At 41.0% G+C, this 15,206-nt stretch overlaps 1 protein-coding gene and 1 long non-coding RNA gene across 5 annotated transcripts in view; one reads left to right on the top strand and one right to left on the bottom strand.

The window, feature by feature from the left end:
• LOC110126549 (disintegrin and metalloproteinase domain-containing protein 5-like) overlaps positions 1 to 11,751 on the top strand; it is a 122,124-nt gene extending 110,373 nt beyond the window's left edge. For all 4 annotated transcript variants that reach the window (XM_020876255.2, XM_070459857.1, XM_020876257.2 and 1 more), the window contains one exon: positions 11,579 to 11,751. In XM_020876255.2, coding sequence (XP_020731914.2) covers positions 11,579 to 11,591 — 13 coding nt within the window. In that variant the 3' untranslated portion in view covers positions 11,592 to 11,751. The remainder of the gene's footprint in view (positions 1 to 11,578) is intronic.
• LOC139032573 (uncharacterized) overlaps positions 1 to 14,491 on the bottom strand; it is a 178,355-nt gene extending 163,864 nt beyond the window's left edge. The window contains exon 1 of the long non-coding RNA XR_011485101.1: positions 13,991 to 14,491. This is a non-coding gene — a long non-coding RNA (uncharacterized lncRNA). The remainder of the gene's footprint in view (positions 1 to 13,990) is intronic.
• Positions 14,492 to 15,206: the final 715 nt, after the last annotated feature.

Genomic DNA, 15,206 nt, shown 5'->3' with positions numbered 1-15,206 from the left:
AAATAAACTTTAGAACTAACTAGCAATGAATTAAAATATGGAGATTTTTATTTTCAAAAAGCCAAAACCTACAGAATATATGTGCATGGGTGCTTAGTCACTTCAGTCATGTCTGACTCTTTGTGACCCCATGGACTGTAGCCCACCAGGTTTCTCTGCTCATGGGATTCTCCAGGCAGGATGGAATGGGTTGCCATTCCCTCCTCCAGGGGATCTTCTTGACCCAGGGATTGAACTGGTGACGCTTATATCTCTTACATTGGCGAGCTGGTTCTACCACTAGCACCATCTGTGCTTCCCCTTCTGGTTTTTAATGATGATCACATATTTATTAAAATATCCAAAGTACATTGGTAGGTATATGAATTACAGATAAATTTCTCATCACAATACCCAAAGAAAACTTCCATTAACTTCCATTAGATTTATTCCATATAATAGGTATATATATCCTTAATAATTCTTCTAAAGAAAAAATGTAAAACCACTTATTTATACCCTTTTTTCTTACTTGGAGACTAATTATGGGAAACTTTTATATCTTAAAATCTAGGCCTATATCATCATTTTTTGACAAATAGTATTTAGCCTAAAAATGAAAAATAACACTTTAGAAATCCATTATTATGAATCTTTTATTTTTTTTTTTTCCTTCTCTAACTGCTGTAGTTAGAACTTCTAGAAATATGTTGAATAATAGTGGTAAAAGTGGACACCCTTGTGTTTTTCCTGATCTTAGGGGGAATGCTTTCAGTTCTTCACCATTGAGAATAATGTTTGCTATAGGCTTATCTATATAGTCTTCACTCTGTTGAGGTAGGTTCCTTCTATGCCCATTTTTTGAAGAGTTTTCATCATAAATGGTGCTGAATTTTGTCAAAGGCCTTTTCTGCATCTATTGAGATGATCATATGGTTTTTATCTGTCAATTTGTTAATCTGGTGTATCACATTGATTGAATTGTGTATACTGAAAAATCCTTGCATTCCTGGAATAAACCCAGCTTGATCATGGTATATGAGCTTTTTGATGTGTTGCTGAATTCTGTTTGCTATAATTTTGTTGAGGACTTTTACATCTATGTTCTTCAGTGATATTAGCTGTAGTTTTCTTTCTTCTGTGTTGTCTCTGGTTTTGCTATCAGAATGATGGTGGGTGGCCTTGTAGAATGAGTTTGGAAGCGTTTCTTCCTATGCCATTTTTGGAAAGAGATTTAGAAAGATAGGCACTAGCTCTTCTCTAAATGTTTGATAGAATTCTCCTGTGAAGTCCTCTGGTCCTGGGCTTTTGCTTTTTGGGAGATTTTTTTTTTTTAATCACAGCTTCAATTTCAGTGCTTGTAATTGGGTTGTTCATAATATCTACTTCTTCCTGGTTCAGTCTTGGAAGATTGAATTTTTCTAAGAATCTGTACATTTCTTCCAGGTTATCCATTTTATATATAGTTGTTCATAATAATCTGTTTTTTTTTCTTTTTTTGCCATTTTATACTTTGGTCTTTTTATTCATTTTAGGTTTAAATGGTGTCTAGGTTTTTTTTTTTTTCCATTTATTTTTATTAGTTGGAGGCTAATTACTTTACATCATTGCAGTGGTTTTTGTCATACATTGAAATGAATTAGCCCATAATAGTCTGTTATAATCCTTTGTATTTCTGCATTGTCTGTTGTAACCTCTCCTGTTTAATTTCTAATTTCGTTGATTTGATTCTTCTCTTTTTTTCTTGAAGAATCTGGCTAAAGTTTTGTCAATTTTGCTTATCTTCTCAAAGAACTAGCTTTTATTTTTATTAATCTTTAGTATTTTTTTATTTCTTTTTCATATATTTCTGCTCAGATCTTTATGATTTCTTTCCTTCAATTAATTTTTGGGTCTTTTATTTCTTCTTTTCCCATTCCCAGTTGTTTTAGGTGTAAAGTTAGGTTGTCTATTTGATGTTTTTCTTGTTTCTTGAGTAGGATTGTATTGTTATAAACTTCCCTCTTAAAACTGCTTCTGCTGCATCCCATAGGTTTTGAGTTGTCATGTTTTCATTGTCATTTGTTTCTAGAAATTTTTTGATTTCCTTTTTGATTTCTTCAGTAACCTGTTGGTTATTTAGAAACATGTTGTTTCATCTCCATGTGTTTGTGTTTCTTACAGTTTTTTTTTCTTGTAATTAATATCTAGTTTCATAGCATTGTGGTTGGAGAAGATGCTTGATATGATTTCAATTTTCTTAAATTTACTGAGGTTTGATTTGTGACCCATGATGTGGTCTCTCCTGGAGAATGTTTTATGTGCCCTTGAGAAGAAGGTTTATTCTTATGCATTTGGATGGAATGTCCTGAAGATATCAGTGAGATCCATCTCATCTAATGTATCCTTTAAGACTTGTGTTTCCTTATTAATTTTCTCTTTTGATGATCTGTTCATTGGTGTGAGTGGGCTGTTAAAGTTTCCTACTGTTATTGTGTTACTGTCAATTTCTCCTTTTATGTCTGTTATGTTTGTCTTATGTATTGAGGTGCTCCTGTGTTGGGTGCATTGATATTTACAATTGTAATGTGTTCCTCTTGGATTGACCCCTTGACCATTATGTAGTGTCCTTCCTTATCTCCTGTAACCTTCTTTACTTTAAGGTCTATATTGTCTGATGTGAGGATTGCTACTCCTGCTTTCTTTTGCTTCCCATTTGCATGGGTCTGAAGTGAGTTTTTGTAGAAAGCATATATATGGGTCTTGTTTTTGTATCCATTCAGCCAGTCTGTGTCTTTTGGTTGAAGCATTTAATCCATTTCAGTTCAGTTCAGTTCAGTTGCTCACTCATGTCCAACTCTTTGCAACCCCATGAATCGCAGCACGCCAGGCCTCCCTGTCCATCACTAACTCCCGGAGCTTACTCAAATTCATGCCCATTGAGTCGGTAATGCCATCCAGCCATCTCGTCCTCTGTCATCCCCTTCTCTTCCTGTCCCCAATCCCTCACAGCATCAGGGTCTTTTCCAATGAGTCAACTCTTCGCACCAGGTGGCCAAATTATTGGAGTTTCAGCTTCAGAATCAGTTTTTCCAATGAACACCCAGGACTGATCTCCTTTAGGATGGACTGGTTGGATCTCCTTGCAGTCCAAGGGACTCTCAACAGTCTTCTCCAACACCACAGTTCAAAAGCATCAATTCTTCATCCCTCAGCTTTCTTTATAGTCCAACTCTCACATCCATACATGACCATTGGAAAAATTATAGCATTCACTAGATGGACCTTTGTTGGCAAAGTAATGTCTCTGCTTTTTAATATGCTGTCTAGGTTGGTCATGACTTTCCTTCCAAGGAGTAAGCGTCTTTTAATTTCATGGCTGCAATCACCATCTGCAGTGATTTTGGAGCCCCAAAAAATAAAGTCTGACACTGTTTCCACTGTCTCCCCATCTATTTCCTATGAGGTAATGGGACCAGATGCCATGATCTTAGTTTTCTGAGTGTTGAGCTTTAAGCCAACTTTTTCACTCTCCTCTTTCACTTTCATCAAGAGGCTTTTTAGTTCCTCTTCACTTTCTTCCATAAGGGTGGTGTCATCTGCATATCTGATTTCTCCCAGCAATCTTGATTCCAGCTTGTACTTCTTCCAGCCCAGCGTTTCTCATGATGTACTCTGCATATAAGTTAAATAAGCAGGGTGACAGTATACAGCCTTGACGTACTCCTTTTCCTATTTGTAACCAGTCTGTTGTTCCATGTCCAGTTCTAACTGTTGCTTTCTGGTCTGCATATAGGTTTCTCAAGAAGCAGGTCAGGTGGTCTGGTATTCCCATCTCTTTCAGAATTTTCCACAGTTTATTGTGATCCACACAGTCAAAGGCTTTGGCATAGTCAATAAAGCAGAAATAGATGTTTTTCTGGAACTTTTTGCCTTTTTGATGATCCAGCGAATACTGGCAATTTGATCTCTGGTTCCTCTGCCTTTTCTAAAACCAGCTTGAACATCTGGAAGTTCTTTGTTCACATATTGCTGAAGCCTGGCTTGGAGAATTTTGAGCATTACTTTACTAGTGTGTGAGATGAGTGCAATTTTGCGGTAGTTTGAGCATTCTTTGGCATTGCCTTTCTTAAGGATTGGAATGAAAACTGACCTTTTCCAGTCCTGTGGCCACTGCTGAGTTTTCCAAATTTGCTGGCGTATTGAGTGCAGCACTTTCACAGCATCATCTTTCAGGATTTGAAATAGCTCAACTGGAATTCCATCACCTCCACTAGCTTGCTTTCTAAGGCCCACTTGACTTCACATTCCAGGATGTCTGGCTCTAGTTGAGTGATCACACCATTGTGATTATCTGGGTCATGAAGATATTTTTTGTACAGTTCTTCTGTGTATTCTGGCCACCTCTTCTTAATATTTTCTGCTTCTGTTAGGTCCATACCATTTCTGTCCTTTATTGAGCCCATTTTTGCATGAAATGTTCCCTTGGTATCTCTAATTTTCTTGAAGAGATCTCTAGTCTTTCCCATTCTATTGTTTTCCTCTATTTCTTTGCATTGATTGCTGAGGAAGGCTTTCTTATCTCTTCTGGCTATTCTTTGGAACTCTGCATTCAAATGGGAATATCTTTCCTTTTCTCCTCTGCTTTTCACTTGTCTTCATTTCACAGCTATTTGTAAGCTCTCCTCAGGCAACCATTTTGCCTTTTTGCATTTCTTTTCCATGGTGGTGATCTTGATCCCTGTCTCCTCTTTACATTAATTATTGATATATATGTTCCTATTGCCATTTTCTTAATTGTTTGGGGTTGATTTTGTAGATCTTTCTTCTCTTGTATTTCTTGACTATATAAATCCATTTAACATTTGTTTTTAAAGCTGGTTTAGGCGCACTGAATTCTCTTAAGTTTTGCTTGTCTGAAAAACTTTTTATTTCTCCATCAATTTTGAATGAGATCCTTGCCAGGTATAGTAATCTTGGTTGTAGATTTTTCCCATTCAGTACTTTAAATATATCCTGCCATTCCCTTCTGGCCTGCAGAGTTTCTGCTGAAAGATCACCTGTTAAGCATATGGGGATCCCCTTGTATGTTTCTTGTTGATTTTCCCTTGCTGCTTTTAATATTCTTTCTTTGTCTTTAGTCTTTGTAAGTTTGATTAGTATGTTTCTTGGTGTGTTTCTTCTTGGGTTTATCCTGTATGGGACTCTTTGTGCCTCTTCACTTGATTGAATATTTCCTTTTCAATATTGGGGAAATTTTCAACTATAAGCTCTTCAAAAATTTTCTCATAACCTTTTTTGTTCTCTTCTTTTTCTGGGACCCATGTAATTCGAATGTTGGTGTGTTTGGTATTGTCCCAGAGCTCTTTGGGACTATCCTCAGTTCTTTTCATTCTTTTTACTTTATTTTGCTCTTCAGAAGTTATTTCCATCATTTTATCTTCCAGCTCACTGATTCATTCTGCCATAGATATTCTGCTATTGATTTCTTCTAGAGTGTTTTTAATTTCAGTCATTGTGTTGTTTGTCTCTGCATGTTTATTATTTAATTCTTCTATGCTTTTGTTAATTGATTCTTGCATTTTCTCCACTCTGTTTTCAAGGTTTTGATCATATTTACTATCATTTTTATGAATCCTTTTTCAGGTAGCTTGCCTATTTCCTCTTCATTTATTTGGACTTCTGTGTTTTTAGTTTGTCCCTTCATTTGTATAGTATTTCTCTGCCTTTTCATTACTTTTTAAAAAAACTTATTGTTTGAGGTCTCCTTTTGCTAGGCTTCACGGTTGAATTCTTTCTTCCATTTGATTTCTGCCCTCCTAAGTTTGGTCCAGTAGTTTGTGTAAGACCTGATTAGGGTGAGATTTCTGCTAATTTTTCCCCCCCTCTGATGGTCAAGGCTGAATGAGGTGGTAATCCTATCTGCGGATGATTGGATTTGTATTTTTGCTTGGTTTGTTTAGCACCACCTGTGCAGGGTGATGCCAGGTCTTGTACTCAAGTGGCTTCCTTTGTGTGAGTTCTCACTATCTGATGCTCCCTAGGGTTAGTTCTCTGGTAGTCTAGAGTCTTGGAGTCAGTGCTCCCACTACAGCAGCCCAGGGCTTGATCTCTTGTCAGGAACAAAGATTCCACAAGTGGTTTGTTATGGCATTAAGTGAGATTAGAACAAATACCCAAAGTGAGAAACCAAAGATGAACCTCAGACAAATGTCAGTCACAAAGTCAGGCAAATAATAATTAAAATAATAAGTTATATACCTATACATATACACATAAGCAAAATGAAAACAGTCCAGCAAAAGTAAAGTACAGTAGATTGACCTGGTGAACAAGGGAAACCCAAAATTGTATCTACCAGTCAAGAACACTAACTAAAGCACAAATCAGAAAACAAAACTAAAGCAAGATGCCAGGTGAGGAATAAAGCAATGAAAACAAAACTAATAAACATGTTGAGAGGAAAAGAAAGAATAAAAACGCAAAGTTACATACAAGTAGATAAGAATATTTATATACATTAATGATTAACTGCAAGGGGAAGAGAATAGTCAGTCAGTCAGTTCAGTCACTCAGTCGTTTCCGACTCTTTGCGATCCCATGAATCGCAGCACACCAGGCCTCCCTGTCCATCGCCAACTCCCGGAGTTTACTCAAACTCATGTCCATCGAGTCGGTGATGCCATCCAACCATCTCATCCTCTGTTGTCCCCTTCTCCTCCTGCCCTCAATCCCTCCCAGCATGAGGGTCTTTTCGAATGAGTCAGCTCTTCACATCAGGTGGCCAAAGTATTGGAGTTTCAGCTTCAGCATCAGTCCTTCCAATGAACACCCAGGGCTGATCTCCTTTAGGGTGGACTAGTTGGATCTCCTTGCAGTCCAATGGACTCCCAAGAGTCTTCTCCAAAACCACAGTTCAAAAGCATCAATTCTTCGTCCCTCAGCTTTCTTCACAGTTCAACTCTCACATCCATACATGACCACAGGAAAAACCATAGCCTTGACGAGACGGACCTTTGTTGGCAAAGTAATGTCTCTGCTTTTTAATATGCTGTCTAAGTTGGTCATCACTTTCCTTACAAGGAGTAAGTGTCTTTTAATTTCATGGCTGCAATCACCATCTGCAGTGATTTTGGAGCCCCAAAACATAAAGTCTGACACTGTTTCCACTGTTTCCCCATCTATTTGCCATGAAGTGATGGGACCAGATGTCATGATCTTAGTTTTCTGAATGTTGAGCTTTAAGCCAACTTTTTCACTCTCCTCTTTCACTTTCATCAAGAGGCTTTTTAGTTCCTCTTCACTTTCTTCTATAAGGGTGGTGTCATCTGCATATCTGAGGTTATTGATATTTCTCCCAGCAATCTTGATTCCAGCTTGTACTTCTTCCAGCCCAGCATTTCTCATGATGTACTCTGCATATAAGTTAAATAAGCAGGGTGACAATATACAGCCTTGACGTACTCCTTTTCCTATTTGGAACCAGTCTGTTGTTCATGTCCAGTTCTAACTGTTGCTTCCTGGTCTGCATGTAGGTTTCTCAAGAAGCAGGTCAGGTGGTCTGGTATTCCCATCTCTTTCAGAATTTTCCACAGTTTATTGTGATCCACACAGTTGAAGGCTTTGGCATAGTCAATAAAGCAGAAATAGATGTTTTTCTGGAACTTTTTGCCTTTTTGATGGTCTAGCAGATGTTGGCAATTTGATCTCTGGTTCCTCTGCCTTTTCTAAAACCAGCTTGAACATCTGAAGTTCTTTGTTCACATATTGCTGAAGCCTGACTTGGAGAATTTTGAGCACTAAAGAGAACAGTAGGAAAAGCAAAGAAAGGAATAAACAGAGAAAAATATAAAGGTTTAATAAAAGTAAAAGAAAAAGAGAAAAGAAAAAAGGAAGAAGCAAAAAAAAAAAAAAAAAAAAAGGAAAGCCCCACAGAACTGCAAAACCCAACATAGAGGCAGAAGTTTATAATAACAATAAAAAGTGTGACTGCATACACAGTTATACATATAGACCGATAAGCAAAATCAAAGCAGTCCAACAAAAATAACATACAATAAGTTGACCCAACGAAAAAAGGAAATAAAAAATTGCATCTACCAGAAAAAATTAAACTAACTAAAGCATAAACTGGAAAACAAAACTAAAACAAGGTGCCAAGTGGGGAATAAAGCAATGAAAAGAAAACTAACAAATAATTTGAGAGGAACAGAAAGAAATAAAAGAAAGAAAGAATAAGTATGCGATGTTAAATAGATCCAGATAAAGAAGATTTATATACATTAAAGATTAACTCCAAGGGGAAAAGAACAGTAGGAAAAGCAAACAAAGGAATAAATGTGGAAAAAATAATAATAAGTTTTTAAAAAGTTCAAAATTAAAGTTAAAATAGAGGAAAAAAAAAAAGAAAGAAAATCTCCACAGATTTGCAAAAGTCCAGCTTAGTGGCAGAAGTTTATAAGAACAATAAAGAATGTGACTGAGAAAGGAAAAAATAAAACTTAAAAGCTTAATTAGGTTTTATAGTGCCAATAAAATCGACAACTACAATGGGAGGAGGTGGTGGCAAGGGAAAAAAATAGAAAAAGTAAAAAGTAAAAAAATCCAAAAGAGTCTACAGAACAAGTCAAAACACAAGAATAATAAAAGTTTTTCTTGCGTCACTGCTCTCAGAGTCCTTTCCCTCGCCGGGAGTCACAGTCCACCTCATCTCCCTAGGATGCCCTCCAGCACTGTGCTGGTCTCTGGACCTGCTGTGGGGGCGGCTCAGAGTCTAATCTGGTCCTACACCTGTGTGTTCTTGCCTCCAATGTCCACAGCTGTCAGAACTAGTGTGTTTTCTTTTGTGGGAGCTCTCAATGTCCTTTAATGTATGTTTCATAAACCAGAGTCTGCCTAGTTGATCACGTGGATTTAATCAGCTTGTACAGCTGGTGGGAGGGGTTTGGGTCTTCTTCCTTAGTCACACTGCCCCTGGGTTTCAATTGTGGTTTTCTTTCCATCTCTGCATGTGGCTAGTCCACTGGGGTTTGTTCCTGAGGCTGTGCTGGAGGACTCGGGTCTGCCCCAGTGGTGCAGCTGCTTGGGTTGCAGGGGCTCTGGCAGCACCAGGGACTCAGGGGAGTTGGCAGCTAGGGCAGCAGGAAATATAGTGCTCTAGAAAGGTATGGCAACTAATATTGGCCAACACGCTCTAGTATTCTTGCCTGGAAGCCTGGCAGGCCACAGTCCACAGGGTTGTAAAGAGTTGGCCAGACCCAAGCGACCCTGGGTGCATAAATGCAGGACATTTTCGCCTGTGTCAGCTCTGCCCCAGTGGGGGTTGACCATGAAGTGGGCACAGCTGCTTGGCTTGCAGGGACCCTGGCGGTGCCAAGTGTGCAGGGGCACAGACTGCCTCCATCACAGGGGTTATGGCCCTGTCAGAGTCTTCTTCAAGCCTCTTGTAGCTGGGGATGAGAAAGCCTCTTTGGCCAGGTTTTCTCCATATCTCCTTCCATTCAGGCACTTAGAGGGCTCCCTTCTCTGGGATCCTTCTGTGTTGTTTGGTGTGTCAGGCACACAGAGGGCCCCCCCGGCTGGGTTTTGCACATCATCACTTAAAGGGGCACCTTGTGTGGGGTCCTGCTGTGTAGTTGTGTGTCAGGCATTTGATGGGCCAGCCTCTCTATTGTTCAGCTGCTGATGCAGGCATGTGGGGAGAGAGAGAGGCCATGGTGATGGCTCCATCCCCTACAGGTGACTCAGCCTTACCGCCTCGCTTCCTCGGCTGCCTGGCGTTCCTCCACAGGCTCTTCCCACCACAATCTCCTTCCTCACATCCTCTCGATCTGTCTCTCTGCAGTCAACAGCAGCCCTCGCCCTGGGATCTCTCCACAATCCCTAATCTCCAGCTCCCAGCCGCTGCCCCTTCCAGGGGACCTGCGTCCCTGTCCAGGGTGTGTATGGCTGCGGCAAGGACTGTCTGAGTCTCATTCCATTTAGGCTGCCACGGATTGGCTGTTTTACTCGCAGCCTTAAATGTTTTTCCTCTGACTCAGTTGCCCCGATGATGTGGGGAGTGGACCCCTGCTTCAGTTCCCCCACCTGCCGAGGGCAGGTCCAGTCCTACTAATGCTCCTCTTTTTCCCCCAGTTCCTTGTCCTACTGAGTTTTGCGTGGTTCTCTTCTTTTCTGCTGGTCTGATCCTCCTGTCCATTCTCAGCTGGTGTCCTGCATGCATTTCTGTGTCTGAAGGTGTATTCCTGATGTATCCGTGGAGAGAGATGTACTCCATGGTCCACCTACTTCTCTACCATTTTGTTCTCTGTAATGAGCTTTCTTTAATGAGTATACGTAGAAAGACAAATATGTAATATAATATTAATAATAATGGATTAGAGGCACTTTTGAGACTCCATTTATTTTAAAGGGTGCTGACTGTATTTTTACCTTCTCTTAACTCTCTCCACTGAGTTTTCTGTTATTTAAGTTTGAATTTTAGATCTAACCTACTGTTAATTAATTCTTGTTTTTTTAAACATTATTTTCTTGGCTCCAAAAATATTTGATCATTTTCAGTTTTGTGCTGAGTTTTACAACAAACATTTTGACTTTATTTTATGCTTAACCATTTCCATTAATCATAATTCTGAAGGAATACCTTAGATTTTAATGAGAGTAAGATCCTTTTCTGTCCAGAGAGCTTGTAATGCCTGTATGCTTGTGAGTATGCAAATCATTCTGCTTATTATAGTAGTAACAAGTAATAAATATTCATGCATTTTTTTAAATTCCAAAGAGGCTTTATTGCATTGAAACATTTTCAATTTACAGAAAATTGATAAAAGAGTACAACCTTCCATATATTTTACACTGTCTTCTCTATTATTACCATCTAATATTAGTTGATAAGTTACAATTGATAAAGCAATTTAACATATCATTATTAACTAAGGTCCATACTGTATTCATATTTTATTAGCTTTTAATAGATGTCCTTCTTCTGGTCCAGAGTCCATTCATGAGACATCATTATTTTTCGTTTAATGTTTCCTTTGGCTCCTCTTGGCTCTGACTGGTTTTTAGGCTTTTTGTTTTTGATGTCCTTGTTTTGTGGGCTATTTTTTAGTGTATCCGTTCATGAGAATCTAAACATCCCTTTAAAACTATTCAAAACAATAAAAACTAACCATTAACATTAGCACCCAGGATGATCATTGTTAAATTATTTCAATATACAGATGTATAGACAGGTGTGTGCATGTGTGTTTGTGTTTTTATCCTTTATAGAATGTGATTGTGCTTAGAAATATTGTATCTCTTTCTTTTTTGTTCTATACTAAAATCAGTTTATAGACTTAGAATGGAATTTTAAAGGCGCTTTGCTTTATTGCCCTAGATAGTTACCAAAAATTGATAAATAAGCACGTAGGATATTTTAGGAAGACACAAGACTAAGACTATTTACATCCGAGTTAACAGATGATTTTTTTTTTCTGGAATTGATTATTATTTACTTGATCCTCTCTCTTCAATTTCCATGCCTTTTAAATAAATTTCTTGTATTAGAAGTATGTGGGCTCACAAAAATAGTAACACTGTTATTTCATTTTATGCTTTATCTTGTTTTCCCTTATAGCAACAGTCACTGACGGTCTTGCCCTATAGAGAGGATAGTACCAAATAAATCACCAGAAACTGGCCTAAACCAAGAAGAAGAAAAAAACAAACATATTTCTCTGTCCCCTCTGTTGTCATTGCTGACGGTTTAAATTATGAAATAATAAATCATCTGTGCCTGAATCATCCTAATTATGTCTGGTGTTTTCTCTGTATTTTCAGTTTCAACTTCCACTGTATCTAACCAGAAAAAGACTCTCAGTCAGCTAAAAGCAGTCAAAGGCCCTCACCCCACAAAGCCCTGAGAGCCTGCCAGTTGTGTCTCAAGACCCCAGCATAGAGAGTATCCCTTTTCCTTTCTGCTCTTTCAGTTGACCTGAACCTCTCCCCAACTTTCCTCCTTCCTCCTTCATAGACTTCAGCTAGCCTGTGACTAGTCCTAGTGGCATTTACTCAGGAGTTGTTGAATCCAGGCTTTCTCTTGTTACCACTTCTCCTCTTTGGAAGCTGTATACCTGCTTTAGTGTGTTCAGATTCCTGTTTACCAAGAGGAGGTTTACCATGAAGCTAAGGGCTTCCCTGGCGGCCTAGACAGTAAAGAATCTACCTGCAATATAGGAGACTGGGGTTCAATCCCTGGGTCGGGAAGACCCTCTGGAGGAGGGCACGGCAACCCATTCCAGTATTCTTGCCTGGAGAACCCCATGGACAGAGGAGCCTGGCGGGCTACAATCCATGGGATTGCAAAGAGTCAGACACGACTGAGTGAGTAATACTTTCAAGGAAGTAAAAGCATCAGGACCACTTACTTGCAAAGGTTCTTTTCAAAGTCATGAACCTAATTTTTATGTATCTTTTGAGAAATGGTGTGTTCCTGGGACCTAGTAGAGATGGACTATTTTGCCATGGGACCCCAGGTGGCCATCCATTTGAACTGCTCATTATGGTCTGCCAAGTTGTGAAGTCAGACTCTTCCAGTGTCATTCAGCACGGTAGCAGCGGCGTTCCTCCTTTAGCTTGTGCCCGTGGCCTTATGTTTGTCCAGGTCCAATCAGGAGAACAGGGATTACACAGTAATTTAAATAGGTAGTTTAATAATATACTCCATTGGAGAGCCATTATAAAGAGATCATGAGAACTCAACAGGTATCTTAGGTCTGAGGGTAAGTACCCAAGGGAGGATACACTTGGAAGAGTGGCCGCTCTCCCAAGGCTGAGGTTCGGACCTCCTTGGAGAAGGTGTGATTTCTGCCTGCTTGATGGCTCGGGCCAGAGGCAGCCCACAGACATGGAGAAAAGCAGAAAACAACTCCAGCGGGTGCTGCTGAGAGAACCAATGCCGCTTCATGTGCGAGCTGGAGTCTACAGTGTCCGAATCGGGATGGATGTGGGTAAACCACAAGTGTTGCAAGGGTTATACAAAGTCTGTGGAGGTGGTGACGCAGGAGCAAGACCTGAAGTCCATGAGGTGGTATCAGTAGGATCCAAGAATGTGGTTACTGGACCCAGGGAGGCCAGCGAGATCACCTAAGGGAGACATACTCTGGGAGCGTGAGCACCTGGGATAAAGCATCATTGGACTTCTTAGGCCACCGCTGCTCACGCCCTGTGCAGCGGGGAAAAAAGCCAAACAAACACTACCCGCGGGTGGAGCCTGTTCTTCCTTCAATGTCCCTCTGGTGCCCTCTGCTGGCGAGTCCTACCACCGCCTTCACTAACGGAGAAAACCGCGTTCAATCCATTACCGCAGAACAGGCAGTGAAACGGTAAATCTGGATCTGAGAAGGAATAAATCGGTCCAAACCAGAGATTTCTCTTTTCATCACAAGAACAATTGTTTAACTTTTAATCTCCATTTTCCTTTTTTATTTTATTTTTTTTTTGAGGCCAATTGTTGAGCTTCTCTAGCCAGTTTTTCTGTTTTCATTTGGAGAAATATCCCTTTGGACCATGACGCAAGACTGGCAGCTGTTGCCCTTTAATTCCTTGCAGAAATGTCAGCAAAGTTATTTCCCTTCACTCCCAGAGAGTCAAGTTTAGGATTCTCCAGAGTCATCATAATAGCTGAAGTGACGGGCTTAAGTATTGCATCTAATAACTGGTGAACATAGCAGCTGTTTAAAATTGTATTTGTTAGAAGGAAGGAAACCAGGTTGCTTCCACAACATCCCAAAATCATGAACTACTATAAAAGTATCATCAATGTAAACAGTGGCAGTTAAATTTTCTCCCAGAGTAATGGAGCATGGACTAAAAATAACTGAGCGCATGCCCAGTTGGAGCAAATCATGAACAAGACACAAAAAGACCAAAACCCTAACTCCGCCCACGTTTGGTAAGTCTGCCTTCCTGGCCCCTGGGGGCCTAAGGACCCTCATTCAGACAACGCTTCCTTCTCCTGACAGCTGCTACGTCCCCTCTCCATCCTCACCTTTTGTCCTGTGCTTCCGAGAGGTCGGGCCGTGGGCGGCTACCGCGTCACTCCTCTTGGCTTGTGGGACCTGCTCCCTCTGGCCGGCAGCGGCTCATCTCCCCGGGTGACCAGCAGGGGCGGGAGGGGCTTGCTTCTCAGCACGCAGCTCCCTGCCTTGCGGGCTCTTCCTGACCAGAGATTTCCGAGGGTGATAGGGGATTCAGACCTGGTATCATGTCGTGGCCAGAAGTCCGATCGTCCCAGTATCCTCGTTTTCCTGCTGGAGAGAGAAGCCCCGAGGGAACGGGCTGAAGTGACAGATTTCTGTGAGGTTCGCGTAGGCGCTAGTCCCACACACAACGTACGAGCTTCCCCGGAGGCTCAGTTGGTAAAGGATCTGCCTGCAATGTGGGAGACCAGGGTTTGATCCCTGGGTGGGGAAGATCCCCTGGAGAAGGGAATGGCAAACCCACTCCAGTATTCTTGCCCGGAGAATTCCCTGGATAGAGGAGCCTGGCGGGCTGCGGTCCATGGGGTCGCAAAGAATGGGACATTACTGAGCGACTCGCTTTCACAACGTACAACTGGCTGGATTCTGGGCTCGAGGACCTGGCAGGCAGTGGATGGGGTGCTCCCTCGTTCGCTGGCCCTTTCTGGGGCGCCGGCGTGGGTGCCTGAGTAGACATCTGTAGGGGGTGAGTGGAAAAGGCAATCTCTCTCTGTGCCTCTTTCTCTTTTTCAGTCGTTTTTTATCCCTCTTATCCTCTCCCTTGGACCTCACGCCTACACTCCCGTCCCCTTCATCCTGGAAACCCCTTGTCTGTGTGTCTGACTCTGAGGAGGGAATTCTGTGATCCCCCTGGTGGTTATACCAGGCCTGAGATCCCAGGGTCTCTCACTGTTAGCCTCTAGGCTTATATGGAAACATGGAAAATGCCCAGGGAACCCCCAAAGATTCTCCTCAGGGCTGCATTCTCCACAATAGAAGATTGTGGAGACAGTTAAAAAAAAAAAAAGCTGATTTTCTTTTGCAATGCAGCCTGACACCAACGTGCCTCAGGTGACCAGGAGCAGTGGCCCTAGCATGGGCTACCCTTTAAACTAGGACACCAGTTTGCAAATGGACCAGTTTGTTAAGAAGTCTCAAAAATGGAGGGAGGCTGAGTATGTGCCCTCTTTATGAGACTTTATCAAGAGTCCTGACTGAGGGGCTCCTGCCATTGCCCCCAAGAGA

The sequence above is a fragment of the Odocoileus virginianus genome, chromosome 32 (genome assembly GCF_023699985.2).
Source record: "Odocoileus virginianus isolate 20LAN1187 ecotype Illinois chromosome 32, Ovbor_1.2, whole genome shotgun sequence".
Taxonomy (NCBI): Eukaryota; Metazoa; Chordata; class Mammalia; order Artiodactyla; family Cervidae; genus Odocoileus; species Odocoileus virginianus.
Note: the sequence above shows the minus strand (reverse complement) of the source record. Positions and strands in the feature narration are given on the sequence as shown.